This window comes from Cebus imitator, unplaced genomic scaffold (assembly GCF_001604975.1).
Source record: "Cebus imitator isolate Cc_AM_T3 unplaced genomic scaffold, Cebus_imitator-1.0 Scaffold474, whole genome shotgun sequence".
NCBI lineage: Eukaryota > Metazoa > Chordata > Mammalia > Primates > Cebidae > Cebus > Cebus imitator.
This window is the reverse complement of record NW_016107789.1, coordinates 1,147,820-1,161,001: the sequence shown is the minus strand read 5'-3', so window position 1 is coordinate 1,161,001 and position 13,182 is coordinate 1,147,820. Positions and strand designations below refer to the sequence as shown.

Sequence of the window (13,182 nt, the reverse complement as noted above, 5' to 3'; positions counted from 1 at the left end):
AAAAAAAAAAAAAAAAAAAAAAAACATCAGTACCATGTAAGTGTATTTAATAAAAGCATGTATGAGGTTAAAATATATTTTAAATAATCTACTGGGAAGCTTATGAAAATGTAGCTTACAAATAAGCTAAAAATTATAAAACATGAAATAGATACATTCATATGCATGGAACTGGGACAGTTAATGTTCTTTTCTTGCTTAAAATATTTTTTATAAGCTTCTGTTACCCCATTTATTCTTGATGAAAAATCTTCTGGTCCTCAATTACTTAGAAAGTAAGTGGATTCTCAATTTAGCAAAGTGCCATATGTCAGAGACAAACTGGTGGCAATTATGATTTTGAGATACTATCATACAAAGGGAGATTCACCTGTTTTTCATGGAAGTCTGGTTTTCTGGCAAGAAGATCCAGGTACATTCATAGTAACAACTTCAAATAGAGAAACGACCTTGGATTAAAGACTCTGATGTGTACGTGAACATGTAAGTATATTGGGAAGACCTGGGACAATGCTTTTAATTTAAAATTGAAACTAGAATTTTAGGCTGGGCACAGTGTCTCATATCTGTAATCCCAACACTTTGGGAAGAAAAGGCAGGAAGAATTTCCTAAGCCCAAAAGTTCAAGACCAGACAACACAACATGGCAATACACCATCTCTACAAAAAATTTAAAAATTAGCCAGGGATGATGGCAGATGTCTGCAGTCCCACCTACTTGGGAGGCTGAGATGGGAGGACCACTTGAGCCCAGGAGGTCAAGGCTGCAGTGAGCTGTGATTGTGCCACTGCACCTCAGCCTGGGTGAAGAGTAAGACCCAATCTCAAAAAAAAAAACAATTAAAAAAAATTTTATGAAGATAAATTTGTCTACATTTTGTTGTCAATGTAGGTATACAGGCCTACAAATTCATATATATATATATATATATATATATATATATATACACATATAATTTAGAGATGTTTGCTTTAGGCTAGTGGTTTCCAAACTTGGCTGTATGTTTTTATCACCTGGAGGACTTTAAAAAATGTAATGTTGGCCAGGCACAGTGGCTCATGCCTGTAATCCCAGCACTTCTGGAGGCCGAAGTGACGGATCACGAGGTCAGGAGCTCGAGACCATCCTGGCCAACGTGGTGAAACCCTATCTCTTACTAAAAATACAAAACGTATCTGGGTATGGTGGCATGTGCCTGTAATCCCAGCTATTCAGGAGGATGAGGCAGGACAATCACTTGAACCAGGGAGTTGGAGGTTGCAGTTAGCCGAGATCGTGCCACTGCACTCCAGTCTGGCAACAGAGCAAGATTCTGTCTCCAAAAAAAAAAAAAAAAAAAAAAAAAAAAAAAAAAAAAAAAAAAAAAAAAAAAAAAAAAAAAAAAAAAAAAAAAAAAAAAAAAAAAGGAAAAGAAAAAAAGAGTAATGCCCAGTTCACACCAAAGAAAAATGATGAAATCAGAATCAGAATGAATCAGAAGCCAGGCATCAGTATTGTATATAGATCCCAGATGATTCCAGTGTGCAATAAAGTTTGAGAACCACTATTTTAGACAAAATTTGATAATGGCATTATTATCAAATTAGTAACTTAATTTTGAGCCATTATAGGTGGTTTTAAGTCTCTAACCACTTGGACTGAATAAATTACCAGGGGAAGCAATAACAATCTGCAAAATGCCATCTCTGCACAGGGATGGAAAGCTGGAGTTCAGGAGATGCTAAAAATATATGACTCAAAGAAAAAGGGAAGGGATGGTATTCTATTTCCAAATTCCTTATAAAGGTTATTTATGAAACATCAAGTCACTCCAACTGACCAAGAAAGCCAGCTCAGAAACCAAAATCATAGCCCAAAGAGAAGAAACACCCTCTGAGAATGATGCTTATTACGTGAGGCACATTTTATACCCAGAAAACGGGATGCTTCCATTTGAGTGTATCACAATCTGTCCTCCATAGGTAACTCTCACCTGATTCTTAACAGAAAATCCAGAAATGTACAGGATTCTCAAATAAATTAAGGGTGTGCTTTCAGATTTACATGCTGAAAAAGATACATACACCCACACCCATGTAGTTCATGGGACAACAAAGGTCTCTCAAAGGGGCAAGATTCACTTAATGAAATTTGATTGACAATAGGTCATTTACAACCTCTGTCACCTGTGTTACTTTTCTCCATGCATGTAACCAAACGTGAGATGACTGTCCTTTTTTTCTGGTTTCAGTGGGGTTAGGTATGCATTTGCAAAAGTGAATGGGACATTTGGGGCTATCATTTACAGTGGATCCATAAAACTGCAATGAAAACTAGAACAGCAAAACAGAGTTTAGTGACATGACTTACCCTATGGCACATGTAGGATCCACCTTTCTTCACCCGGTCTTTCCCAGAAGGGGGACCTTTCTATGGATGAAGAAAAAAGGCTACATTAGACCAGAAAGCAAAGCTGCCCCTTACACAGTGGGAGAGAACCCACTTTGATCCAGCTAGCTCTCTCATGTTTGCCTAAACCCTCCACACGCATGCATTTCTACCCCTAGGCTTTCTATCTTTATTCATGGACCCTCCCAAATGCCTACCTCCCCAAATCCTACCCATCCTCTAAGGCCCACCTCAAGTTCCCACTCTTTGGTAAAGTCTTCGTGACGATAGGAAGCAATCCTGCCTCTAAGTCTCTACAGCATTTGTTGCCAGGATGACTAATAAGCAGCTTGGTTGCACCTCTTACCATGTCATGTGAATATGCAAATTTATCCTGTGTTATAATCGGTTTATTCATCTACACTGGCATGCCTCTTTAAATTACATGGGTTTTTTTGGAAATAAAAAAAAATTTTTGAGACTCCCTCTGTCACCCAGGCTGGAGTGCAGTGGCATAATCATAGCTCACTAAAGCCTTGACCACCTGGTCTCAAGCAATCCTCCCTCCTTAGCCTCCCAAGTAACCCACAGGCATGAACCACCACACTCAAGGTAACCTTCAAAAATTATTATTTATAGAGGCCGGGTCTCACTATACTGCCCAGGCTAGTCTCGAACTACTGGGTTCAAGTGACCCTACCACCTCAGCCTTCCAAAGTGCTGGGATTACAGGAATGCACCACCACAGCAGGCCAGAATTATACGTTTTTATAATCCCACTGTGTAACACTTAATAAAGACTTTGCTGATTGAATGAAAGAGTCTGCTTGTTAGCCTTTTTAAAAAAATTAGATGTGGTTTATTGATATATAATAATATACAGTAAAATCCCATCTTTTTAAGTGCACAGTTCCAATGAGTTTTGACAAACATATATAATCATGTAACTGCTATCACCACCAAGATAAAAAACATGGTTTATCTTAAAAAAAAAAAAAAAAAAAAAAAAAAAAGACACATAGTGCTTACTATGAACCAGGCACAGTTTGAGTACTTTACAAATATTAACTCAGGTATTCTCCACCCAACCTTGGAGGTAGATTAAGTAATTGGCAAAGTAATTGCCACAGCCAGGCAGCCTTGCTCTAGAGTCCATACTCGGAGGCACTCCACTGTGCTCCCACTTAGAGACCAGAACTGTAGGAAATCAGGCAGAAAAGAAGGCAGGAAAGAGCAATGACTACCACTGTAATGAGAATTAAGATCTACACAGAGCCAGTATAATGGCAAGAGCTTTTTCTAGGGAGGGCTTCAGATAAAAGTTTAAAGGAAACAAAAATCCTAAAGCATCGGGTGCCAAGATAAAAGCCTCAACATCAGGTAAGCTATACAGAGCATCTGAGAGGTGCCAATAGGCTTTAATAAGCCAGAACCATAACAGGGGAGTCTGTGGGCATAGGGATTTATCTCCCTTTTTTTTGTTGTTCAAAAAGACAACTAATCACACAACTGTCTACTATTTGCTTATTCGAAAATGTGAGAAGCTGGGACCACGCTGCTCCTATCTTACTTTTTCCTTTTCCTGTGAACCACCTATTTCAAGGACCCTTACTTAAGTGGCAGAAATTAAAAGAACCACATTTTCTCCAAGCACGGCTAATGCACTTTCTTGCAAATGTAAACCATGTGGGCAGAAGTGCACATTAACTTCTAAGCATTTCCAGGTACAGATGCTCCTTAGCATGGGATTAGGTCTTGTCCTGATGAATCCATTGTAAGTCGAACATTTAAAACACCTAACCTACCCAACATCACAGCTTAGCCTAGCCTACCTTAAATATGTTCAGCACACATACGTTAGTCTGTAATTGGGCAAATCGTGTAACACAAGGCCTGTTTTACAATAAAGTGTTGAATATATCATGTAAATTAATACTGAACTGAAAGTGGAAAACAGAATGGTTTTACTTAAAAGCACAGTTTCTCCCGAAGGCATATCACTTTTGCACAGCTGTAAACTCAAAAAAATCTTAAGTCAAACCATTGTAAGTAGGGGACTGTCTGTGCTTAGAAACTATCACAAAGCCATTGGCTATTCCTCCTTCATCTGCAGGGCTACAATATTTCCAAAGCCTTAAATGCTTAATGTTACATTAATAAACTTCTATCAATTATAAACAGGCACACTGCAAATGTGAAAAGCTGCACGTCAAAATAATGGCCAAAAGCAGTATTCTCCCCAGGAATATCTAGAATCTGACAAACATTCTGAGTGAGTTTATCATTCTATAAAAGACGATTACCAAGGATTCACAGTAGCATCAATGAAAGCATTTCTAACTGTGGAACTCCCTCATACAACGGCCATCCTCTCCTATACTGTTTCTTGCTTGACAATTCTTGCATTACACTGCTTTAGGTGGTTCTCTGCATGATCTTTACAATATATGAAATGACAGTTTAAATTGTGATTCAAGTCTCTGACAGTATCTGCCAACATGCAATTTAGACTCCTCAAGTAGATCTAGGAACAAGAAGGAGCTGATTTGCCAGTGTGAAGGCATGGGAACAAAATGGTTTCCTTTCATCATCAACTTCAATGAACTAAGTCTGCAATCAATAACTATGACACTTATCAGAGTGACACGAGTACTAATGACAGTCATCCCAGGCTGACAAAACTGTAGCCCCTAACACAGTCCTCAATTTACGTTACTGCTCAGCTGGCTCTTATAAATAAAACTCTTTTTTGCTAGCAAACAACATGATAATTAGCTAAAACTGTTTGAAGTGTTTGCCACTTTGCCAAAAAACAGAAAAATGACTAGGAGGGTATAGTGGGTTGAAGAGTGTTCCCAAAATTCATGTTCGCTCACAGCCCCCGTGTCTGACCTGATTCAAAATAGGAACTTTGCAGATTTGTAATTTTTGTAATTAATATAAAGCCATATTGGATTAGGGTGGGCTCTAAATCCAATGACTGGTGTCCCTGTAAGACGATGAGAAGATGCACAGAGAAACAATGAGTTGTACATGGGGTGATGGCGGCAGGGACTGGAGTGAGGCAGCTACAAGCCAAGGAATGCAAAGGATTCCCAGAAGCCACCAGGAACGATCCTCCCTTGGAGACTCCAGATGGGGTGTGCCCCAGACGGCACCTTAATTTCAGACTGCTAGCCTCCAGAACTGTGAGAGGAAAAATTTTTGTTGTTTGAAGACATTAAGTGTGTGGTAGGTTGTTATGCATCCTTAGTAGACTAATCCAGAGAGTTGGGGAAGAGGGGTGTCTCCATTCCAGTTTGTGAAAGAAAACATTAATACATCAAAATTAACACTGTCTCATGATCAAGTTATTACTGCAAGTTAAAACAACTTAACTGCCTATTGGTGGTGGCGTTTAAATACCTCACCTGTTTGCCTGTATACCTCAGCAGAAAGAGAGGCTGTAGGGCCTACCACCTCCACTTCCGGTGCTCAAGAGTTTCCGGGATGCACAAGACTCCATTTGGAATTAATCTAGACACCCATCAGCAGTGAACTGGATAAAAAAAATGTGATACATATACAACAAATCATGTTCTCTGCAGCAACATGGACGGAGCTGGAGGCCATTATTATTCCATGTGAATTAATGCAAGAGCAGAAAACCAAATACTGCATGTTCTCACTTATAAATGGGAGCTAAACATTGAGTACACATGGACACAAAGAAGAGAACAATAGACACTGGGGCCTATTTGAGGGTGGAGGGTGGGAGGAGGAGGAGGGCTGAAAAACTACCTACTGAGTATTAGGCTGATTACCTGGGTGACAAAATTATCTGTACACCAAACCCCAGAGCACACAATTTACCCATGTAACAAACCTGCACATGCACCCTTTGCACTTAAAAGTTGGAAAGAAAAAAAAAAGTTTCGGTGGAAAAACACATGGAACATACGGACTCTGCCTATAACCAGATAGGTACCACCATGAATGCTGTCTCCAAAGGTACTATTGCCCATAACTGTTCTAGTCCCACAGACACCGAAATATTAACACGTTTCTAATGCTTGCATGGTTGCAAGGAAGAGCAAAGCACACAGGTTTCTACACGTCACTCCCAATAACCTCAAAAGGCCAAGGTACAGGCAAGGTTCTCGGGAAAAAGGATAAAGAAGCAACACTCGGTGTTGGTGCAGAGAAATCTACCCGTTTTAAACACCTGGGAAGACATGAAAGTCTTTAACAATGAAACGAATCCACTGCAGATGCCACAAACCACGTACCAGTGAGACTGGCTTGTCTGGAGGAGGAATGAGTCTGTAAGGAAGAGGGGTGACCAGCCTGCTCAGGGCTGCCAGGACATTTTTCACAGCACCACGACTGCACTCTGCGTAGTCAAGAGACACTTCCCTTTCCCTCCTTGTCATGCCCAATACATTGACAAGGAAAGCAACAGAAGGGACGGAGATGTGACAAATTTCCATCACTCAGCAGTCAAAAGGCACTATTAGCAACCTGGATGGGACTGAAGACTATTATTCTAAGTGAAGTAACTCAGGAATGGAAAACCAAACATCATATGTTTTCACTCATAAGTAGGAGCTAAGCCATGAGGATGCAAAGGCATAAGAACGGCACAATGGACTTTGGAGACTCAGGGGGAAAGGATGGGAAGGGGATGAGGGATAAAAGACTACAAATAGGGTGCACCAGAATCCCACAGATCACCACCAAATAACTTACTCATGTAACCAAACACCACCTATTTCCCAATAACCAATGGAAAGAAAAACATTTAAAACAAATAATAAACATGTTATTAGACATAATGCATAGCATGAAATGCTAAGCATCCATTAAAAAGAATGAGGCACTTCTGTATGTGTATACTTTACTATCATTTTTACTAAGAAAATAACAGCATCAAGCATTTATTCTGACCCTTACAAAAACTATGCCTGAGTGAATATTCTTTATAGAGGAATTCCAGATAATTAATGTAGAAGGAGTAATAGAATATCACTTAAATATCACTATTTCAAAAATCTTGGCCAGGTGCAGTGGCTCACGCCTGTAATCCCAGCACTTTGGAGGCCAATGTGGGAAGATTGCTTGAGTCCAGGAGTTGAAGAGCAGCCTGCACAACATGGTGAAGCCTCATCTCTACAAAAAATACAAAAATTAGCCAGACACACACACACACACACACACACACACACACACACACACACACACCCTACCTAAAGCCTAAATATAATCAAGATTTTAAATCTAAATAAAAGACTGTAGGAAATACAGGGGATAGAATATACTAAAATGATTCCACAAAGATGCAATGAACAAAACCCAGACCGTGGGAAATTCTTTTAAAAAGAGATCAGGGCTGGGCGCAGTGGCTCATGCCTATAATCCCAGCACTTTGAGAGGCCAAGGCAGGCAGATCACTGGAGGTTAGGAGTTTAAGACCATCCTGGCCAACATGGTGAAACCCTGTCTCTACTAAAAATATAAAAATTAGCCAGTCGTGGTAGTACACACCTGTAATCCCAGCTACTGGGGAGGCTGAGGCAGGAGAACTGCTTGAACCCAGGAGGCAGAGGCTACAGAGCCAAGATTGCACCACTGCACTCCAGCCTGGGCAACAGAGCAAGACTTCATCTCAAAACAAAACAAAACAAAACAAAACAAAAAACAAAGGCAGATCAGACATGTTTTCAACAAATAAATAGCAAGGGAGGAAAAAGAAAGGAGACATTATAAATTGAGAGACTTAAAATATTCCCTGGTCATGGTGGTGGCAGGGGACAATTCTATATGCCTTGTGGCAGTTTTTGTCCTGGATTATCTTTTGAAGGAAGTTTGTGTAACAAACAGTCTCAGAAGATGACAGAGGGCAGATTTGTTTCCTGGCCAGAACAATAATGTCAAAGGTTGGGTATGTTTATTATAAACCTCTTTTTAAGACTGGAAGTCTAAGCTCAGGATCCCCCGGCTGTGACAAAGACCTACTGTGTCATCCTTATGCGACTTGGGGGAGAAGGGGAAGCAATGTGAACATGAAGTGCATGTGGCTTGCTGTGCTGTGATGAGAAAAATCCTGTAACTCTGACACAGAAACTTCATGTCTTCTGCCAGCATCCATGACACTGTAGTGGCCTATCTCATGAGCTTGCAAACAGGATAACATTTTAGACTCTTCATAGCCTTGATGAAGGCATATCAACCAAACAAAATGCATAGTATTACTGTCATATAGTTATATATATGAAAAATGTAACAACACGGTGTGACCATTATTGCCTTAAACAATCTTATGTTTTTAAAAAGAATTAAGTGAAAATATAAATACAGTCTTTTCTACTTACCTATTTACCATATTTCCTACTTGTCAGTTCTGCCAGTATCTAACTGAGGTATCACCTAGTACCATTCCCTTTCACTCTAGAAAAACTGCTTAGCATTTCTTAGTATGGCAGATCTGCTAGCAGCTTCACTGTCTTTGTTAATCTGCAATGACTTTATTTCTCCTTCATTTAAAAAAATGTAAATCTTTGTTATGGGTAATTGCTGATTCCTATGAAGCTGTAAAAGGTCACAGAAATCGGTGTACTGTACATCGTTTTCCCCAATGGCAACATCTTCCAAAACTCTGTACTGTATCTCAACCAGGATGTTGACATTGACACAGTCAAGACACAGAACATTTCCCTCACAAGTATCCTTTATGTTGCCCTTTTATAGTTATGACCACTTCCTTCCCATCCCCCGACCCCTTCTTTACCTCTGGAAAACACTAACTCCTTCCCATTCCTATAATTTTAGCATTTCAAGAATGTTATATTATCATAAATGGAATCATACAGTATGTAAACTTTTGGAACTAGCTTTTTTTCTCACTCAGCATAATTCTCTGGAGATTCGTCCAGATTGCTGTGTGTACCAACAGTCTATCCCTTATTACTATTGAGTAGTATTCCATGGTGTGGATGTATTAGTCTGTTTAAATACTCACCCACTGAAGGACATCTGGGCTGTTTCCAGTTTTTGGCTATTATGAACAAAGATGCTATAAACAGTCATGTACAAGTTTTTGTATGAACATAAGTTTTCATCCCTTTGGAATCAATGCCGAGGGTAATTGTTGTGTCATATAGTGGTCGATGTTTATTTGTTTGTTGTTGTTGTTGTTATTGTTTTAGACAGAGTCTCTCACTCTGTTGCCCAGGCTCAAGTGCAGTGGTGCAATCTTGGCTCATTGCAACCTCCACTTCCCGGGTTCAAGCCATTCTCCTGCCTCAGCCTCCCAAGTAGCTGGGATTACAGGCACGCACCACCAGGCCCAGCTAATTTCTGAATTTTTAGTAGAGATGGGGTTTCCCCATGTTAGTCAGGCTGGCCTCAAACTCCTGACCTCATGTGATCAGCCCACCTTGGCTTCCCAAAGTGCTAGGATTACAGGAGTAAGCTATTGTGCCCATCCAAACGTTTAGTTTTTAAAGAAAATGTCAAACTGTTTTCTAGAATGGCTGCACTCTGTCACATATCAGCAATGTATAAATGATCCAATTTCTCTGTATTCTAGCCAGTTGCTATTTTTTAATTTTAGCCATTCTGACAGGTTTCTCCAGTGGCTAATATGTTGAGCGTCTTTTCATGTGCTCAGATGCCATCTGTGTATTTTCTTCTGTGAAGTATCTCTTCACATCTTTTGCTTATGTTCTAATTGGATTGTTTGTTTTTTTAGCGGTGTTGAATTTTTTTTATATTGTAAATATAAGTGGCTTTTGTCAGATATATGGGTTGCAAACAATTTCTCCCACTCTGTAGCTCTTAATGGGATCTTTCACAGAAAAAAAGTTCTAATTTTTATAAAGTCCAACTTATTTATTTTTCCATGTGTGGGTGATCAAGCTTTTTGGTGTCAAGTCTATACATCTTTGCCCAGCCCTAGATCCCAGGTTTTTTCCTGTGCTTTACGTAAAGGTTTTAGAGTTTTTTAGTTTAAATTTTAACTCCTGTGATTCATTTTGAGTTAATTTTTGTGTAAGGTGTGAGACTAAGGTAGAGGTTCATTTCCTGCCTACGGATGTCCAATTGCTCCAGCACCATATGTTGATAAGGCTTTCTTTCCTTCATTGAATTGCTTTGGCAACTTTGTCAAAACTCAGTTGGGCATCATATATGCGTGGGTCTATTTCTGGATTCTTTATTTTGTTCCACTGATCTATAAGCATATCCCTCCACCTACATCAAACAGTCTTGATTACTATAGCTATTTAGTTAGTCTTCAAATTGGGTAGATTGGTGCCTTTCACATTATTATTTCCCAAAATTGTTTTAGCAATTCTAGTTACTTTGCCTTTCCATATATATTTCATAATAATCATGTCAATATCTATACAAAATATTGCTGGCATTTTGATAGGAATTACATTAAACAAATGGGGGGAAAACTGACATCTTTACTAGGCTGAATTTTCCAATTCATGAGCATTGTCTATTCATTTATTCAGTTATTTCTTTCATTGGCATTGCACAGCTTTTAGCATGCATGTACTATACACATTTTATTAGGTTTACATATAAATACTTCATTTGGTTTTGGTAACTGTAAATGTACTGTATTTTAAATTTCAATGTCCACATGTTTGTTGTTAGTCTACAAAAAGACACTTGATTTTTGTATGTTTATCTTGTGTCTTATAAACTTTATAAACTGATATATTAGTTTTAAGAAAATTTTGATAGTTTCCTTGGGACTTTCTATATAAACAAACACTCATGTATCTGCAAATAGGGACTGTTTTATTTCTTCCTCGCTGATCTGTAAGAATTTCTAGCCAGTAGAATAAGGTAAGAAATGGTAAGAATTTCCATTTCTTACCTTATTCTACTGGCTAGAAATCCCAGGACTATGTTGAATAAGAATTCAGGAAACAGACATACTTACCTTTTTCCTGCTATTAGTGGGACAGCACTTGGTCTTTTACCATTAAGTATAATGGCAGGTACACAGTTTTTTGTAGATGTTCTTAATATTAAGTTTGAGAAAATCTCTGTATTGCTACTTTTCTGAGAATTTTTGTCATAAATGAGTGCTGAAGTTTGTTAATGCTTTTTCTGCACTGATATAATCATGTGATTTTCTTCTTCTTTAGCGTCTTATTATGGTAGATTACATTGACTGATTTTTAAATATTTAACCAGATTTCACTCCTGGAATAAACCTCAATTATCATGTTTTAAAAAATATACTGATGAATTCTATTTGCTAACATTTTGTTGGGAATTTTTCTGTCTATGTTTATGAGGGATGTTCACCTGCAGGAATCTTTATTTACTGCTTTGGGTTTGGGGATCAAGGCAGTACCAATTTTATAAAATGATTAGAAAGTGTTTCCTTCTTTCCATTTTCTATAAGAAATTGTGTAGAACTGGTGTTGATTCTTCTTTAAATGTCTAGTAAAATTCTTCAATGAATCCATTTGGGCCTGGAGATTTGTTTCTTGAGAAGTTTTAAAAATTTCTAATTCTATTTCCTTAATAGTTATAGGACTATTCAAATTACCTATTTAATACTGGGTCAACTGTGACAGTTTGAATTTTTTGAGGAAGTGCTGTTCCTCATCTAAGTGGTCACATTTATGTGTATATGGATGTTCACCGTATTCCCTCATTATCCTTTTGATGTCTACAGAGTTTGTATTGATATCCTGTTTCATTTCTTATATTAGTAATTTGGGTATTTTCTTTTTGCTTTGTCAGTCTTGCTAGAGGTCTGTCAATTTTATAAATCTTTTCAAAGAGCCAGCTCTTCATTTCACTGATTTTTCTCTATGTGTTTTTCTAGGTGTTTTTCTGTTTTCTATTTCATTGATTTCTGTCTTTATTATTTCCTTCCTTTTGCTTGCTTTGGGTTTGGTTTCCTTTTTGCTGGGTTCTTGAGTTAAAACATATTGATTTTGAACTTTTTCTCTTCTCTAATGTACACATGCAATTCTGTAAAGTTCCCTCTTAGTACTGCTTTCACTATATCCCACAAATTGTGAAGTTTCATTTTCATTCAGTTCAGTGCATTGTTTGATTCACCTTCGGACTTCCCCTGTGACCTAAAGATTATTTAGAAGCATGTTTTACAGTTTCCATGTGTTCAGGGATTTTCCTATTATATTTCTGTTACTGATTTCTAGTTTGATTCTATTGTGGTTAGAGAACACATTCTGTATGTCACCATATCCTGTGCCATCAGATGAACCTCGACTAATTTTTAAATTTTTTAAAATTAGTCGAGGTTCATCTGATGGCACAGGATATGGTTTGTCTTGGTATATGTTCCATGTGTACCTGAAAAAAAAAGGGTATTCTGCTGTTATAGGACAGACTGTGCTAGAAATCTTGATCAGATCCTTTGGTTGATGGTATTGTTGAGTTCTTCTAAATCCTTGCTGACCTTCTGTCTAGTTGTACTATCAATTATTGAGAAACGAGTGGTTCTAAAACTGTGGCTTAGTCTACTTCTCCTTCCAATTTTATTAGTTTTAGCCTCATATGTTTCAGCTCCATTCACTGGGGCATACACAGTGTTATTATGTCCTCTTGATGGATTAACCATTTTATCATTATATATGTTCTTTCTCGACTCTGGTAATTTTCTTTGAAGTCTGATTTACATGATATGAATATAGCCACTCTGACTCTTCTTTGATTAATGTTTACATAATATATCCTTTTCAATCATTCTGTTGTCAACTTGCTTATATCATTATATTTGAAGTTTCTTGTAGATAGCAGGTAATTGGGTTGGTTTTTAATCTACTAAGCCAATCTGT

General features: G+C 38.1%; 1 protein-coding gene across 2 annotated transcripts in view; it reads right to left on the bottom strand.

Moving 5' to 3' along the window:
• SUMF1 (sulfatase modifying factor 1) overlaps positions 1-13,182 on the bottom strand; it is a 104,144-nt gene that overhangs the window by 9,525 nt on the left and 81,437 nt on the right. For both annotated transcript variants that reach the window (XM_017512645.1, XM_017512647.1), the window contains exon 8: positions 2,351-2,410. In XM_017512645.1, coding sequence (XP_017368134.1) covers positions 2,351-2,410 — 60 coding nt within the window. The remainder of the gene's footprint in view (positions 1-2,350; positions 2,411-13,182) is intronic.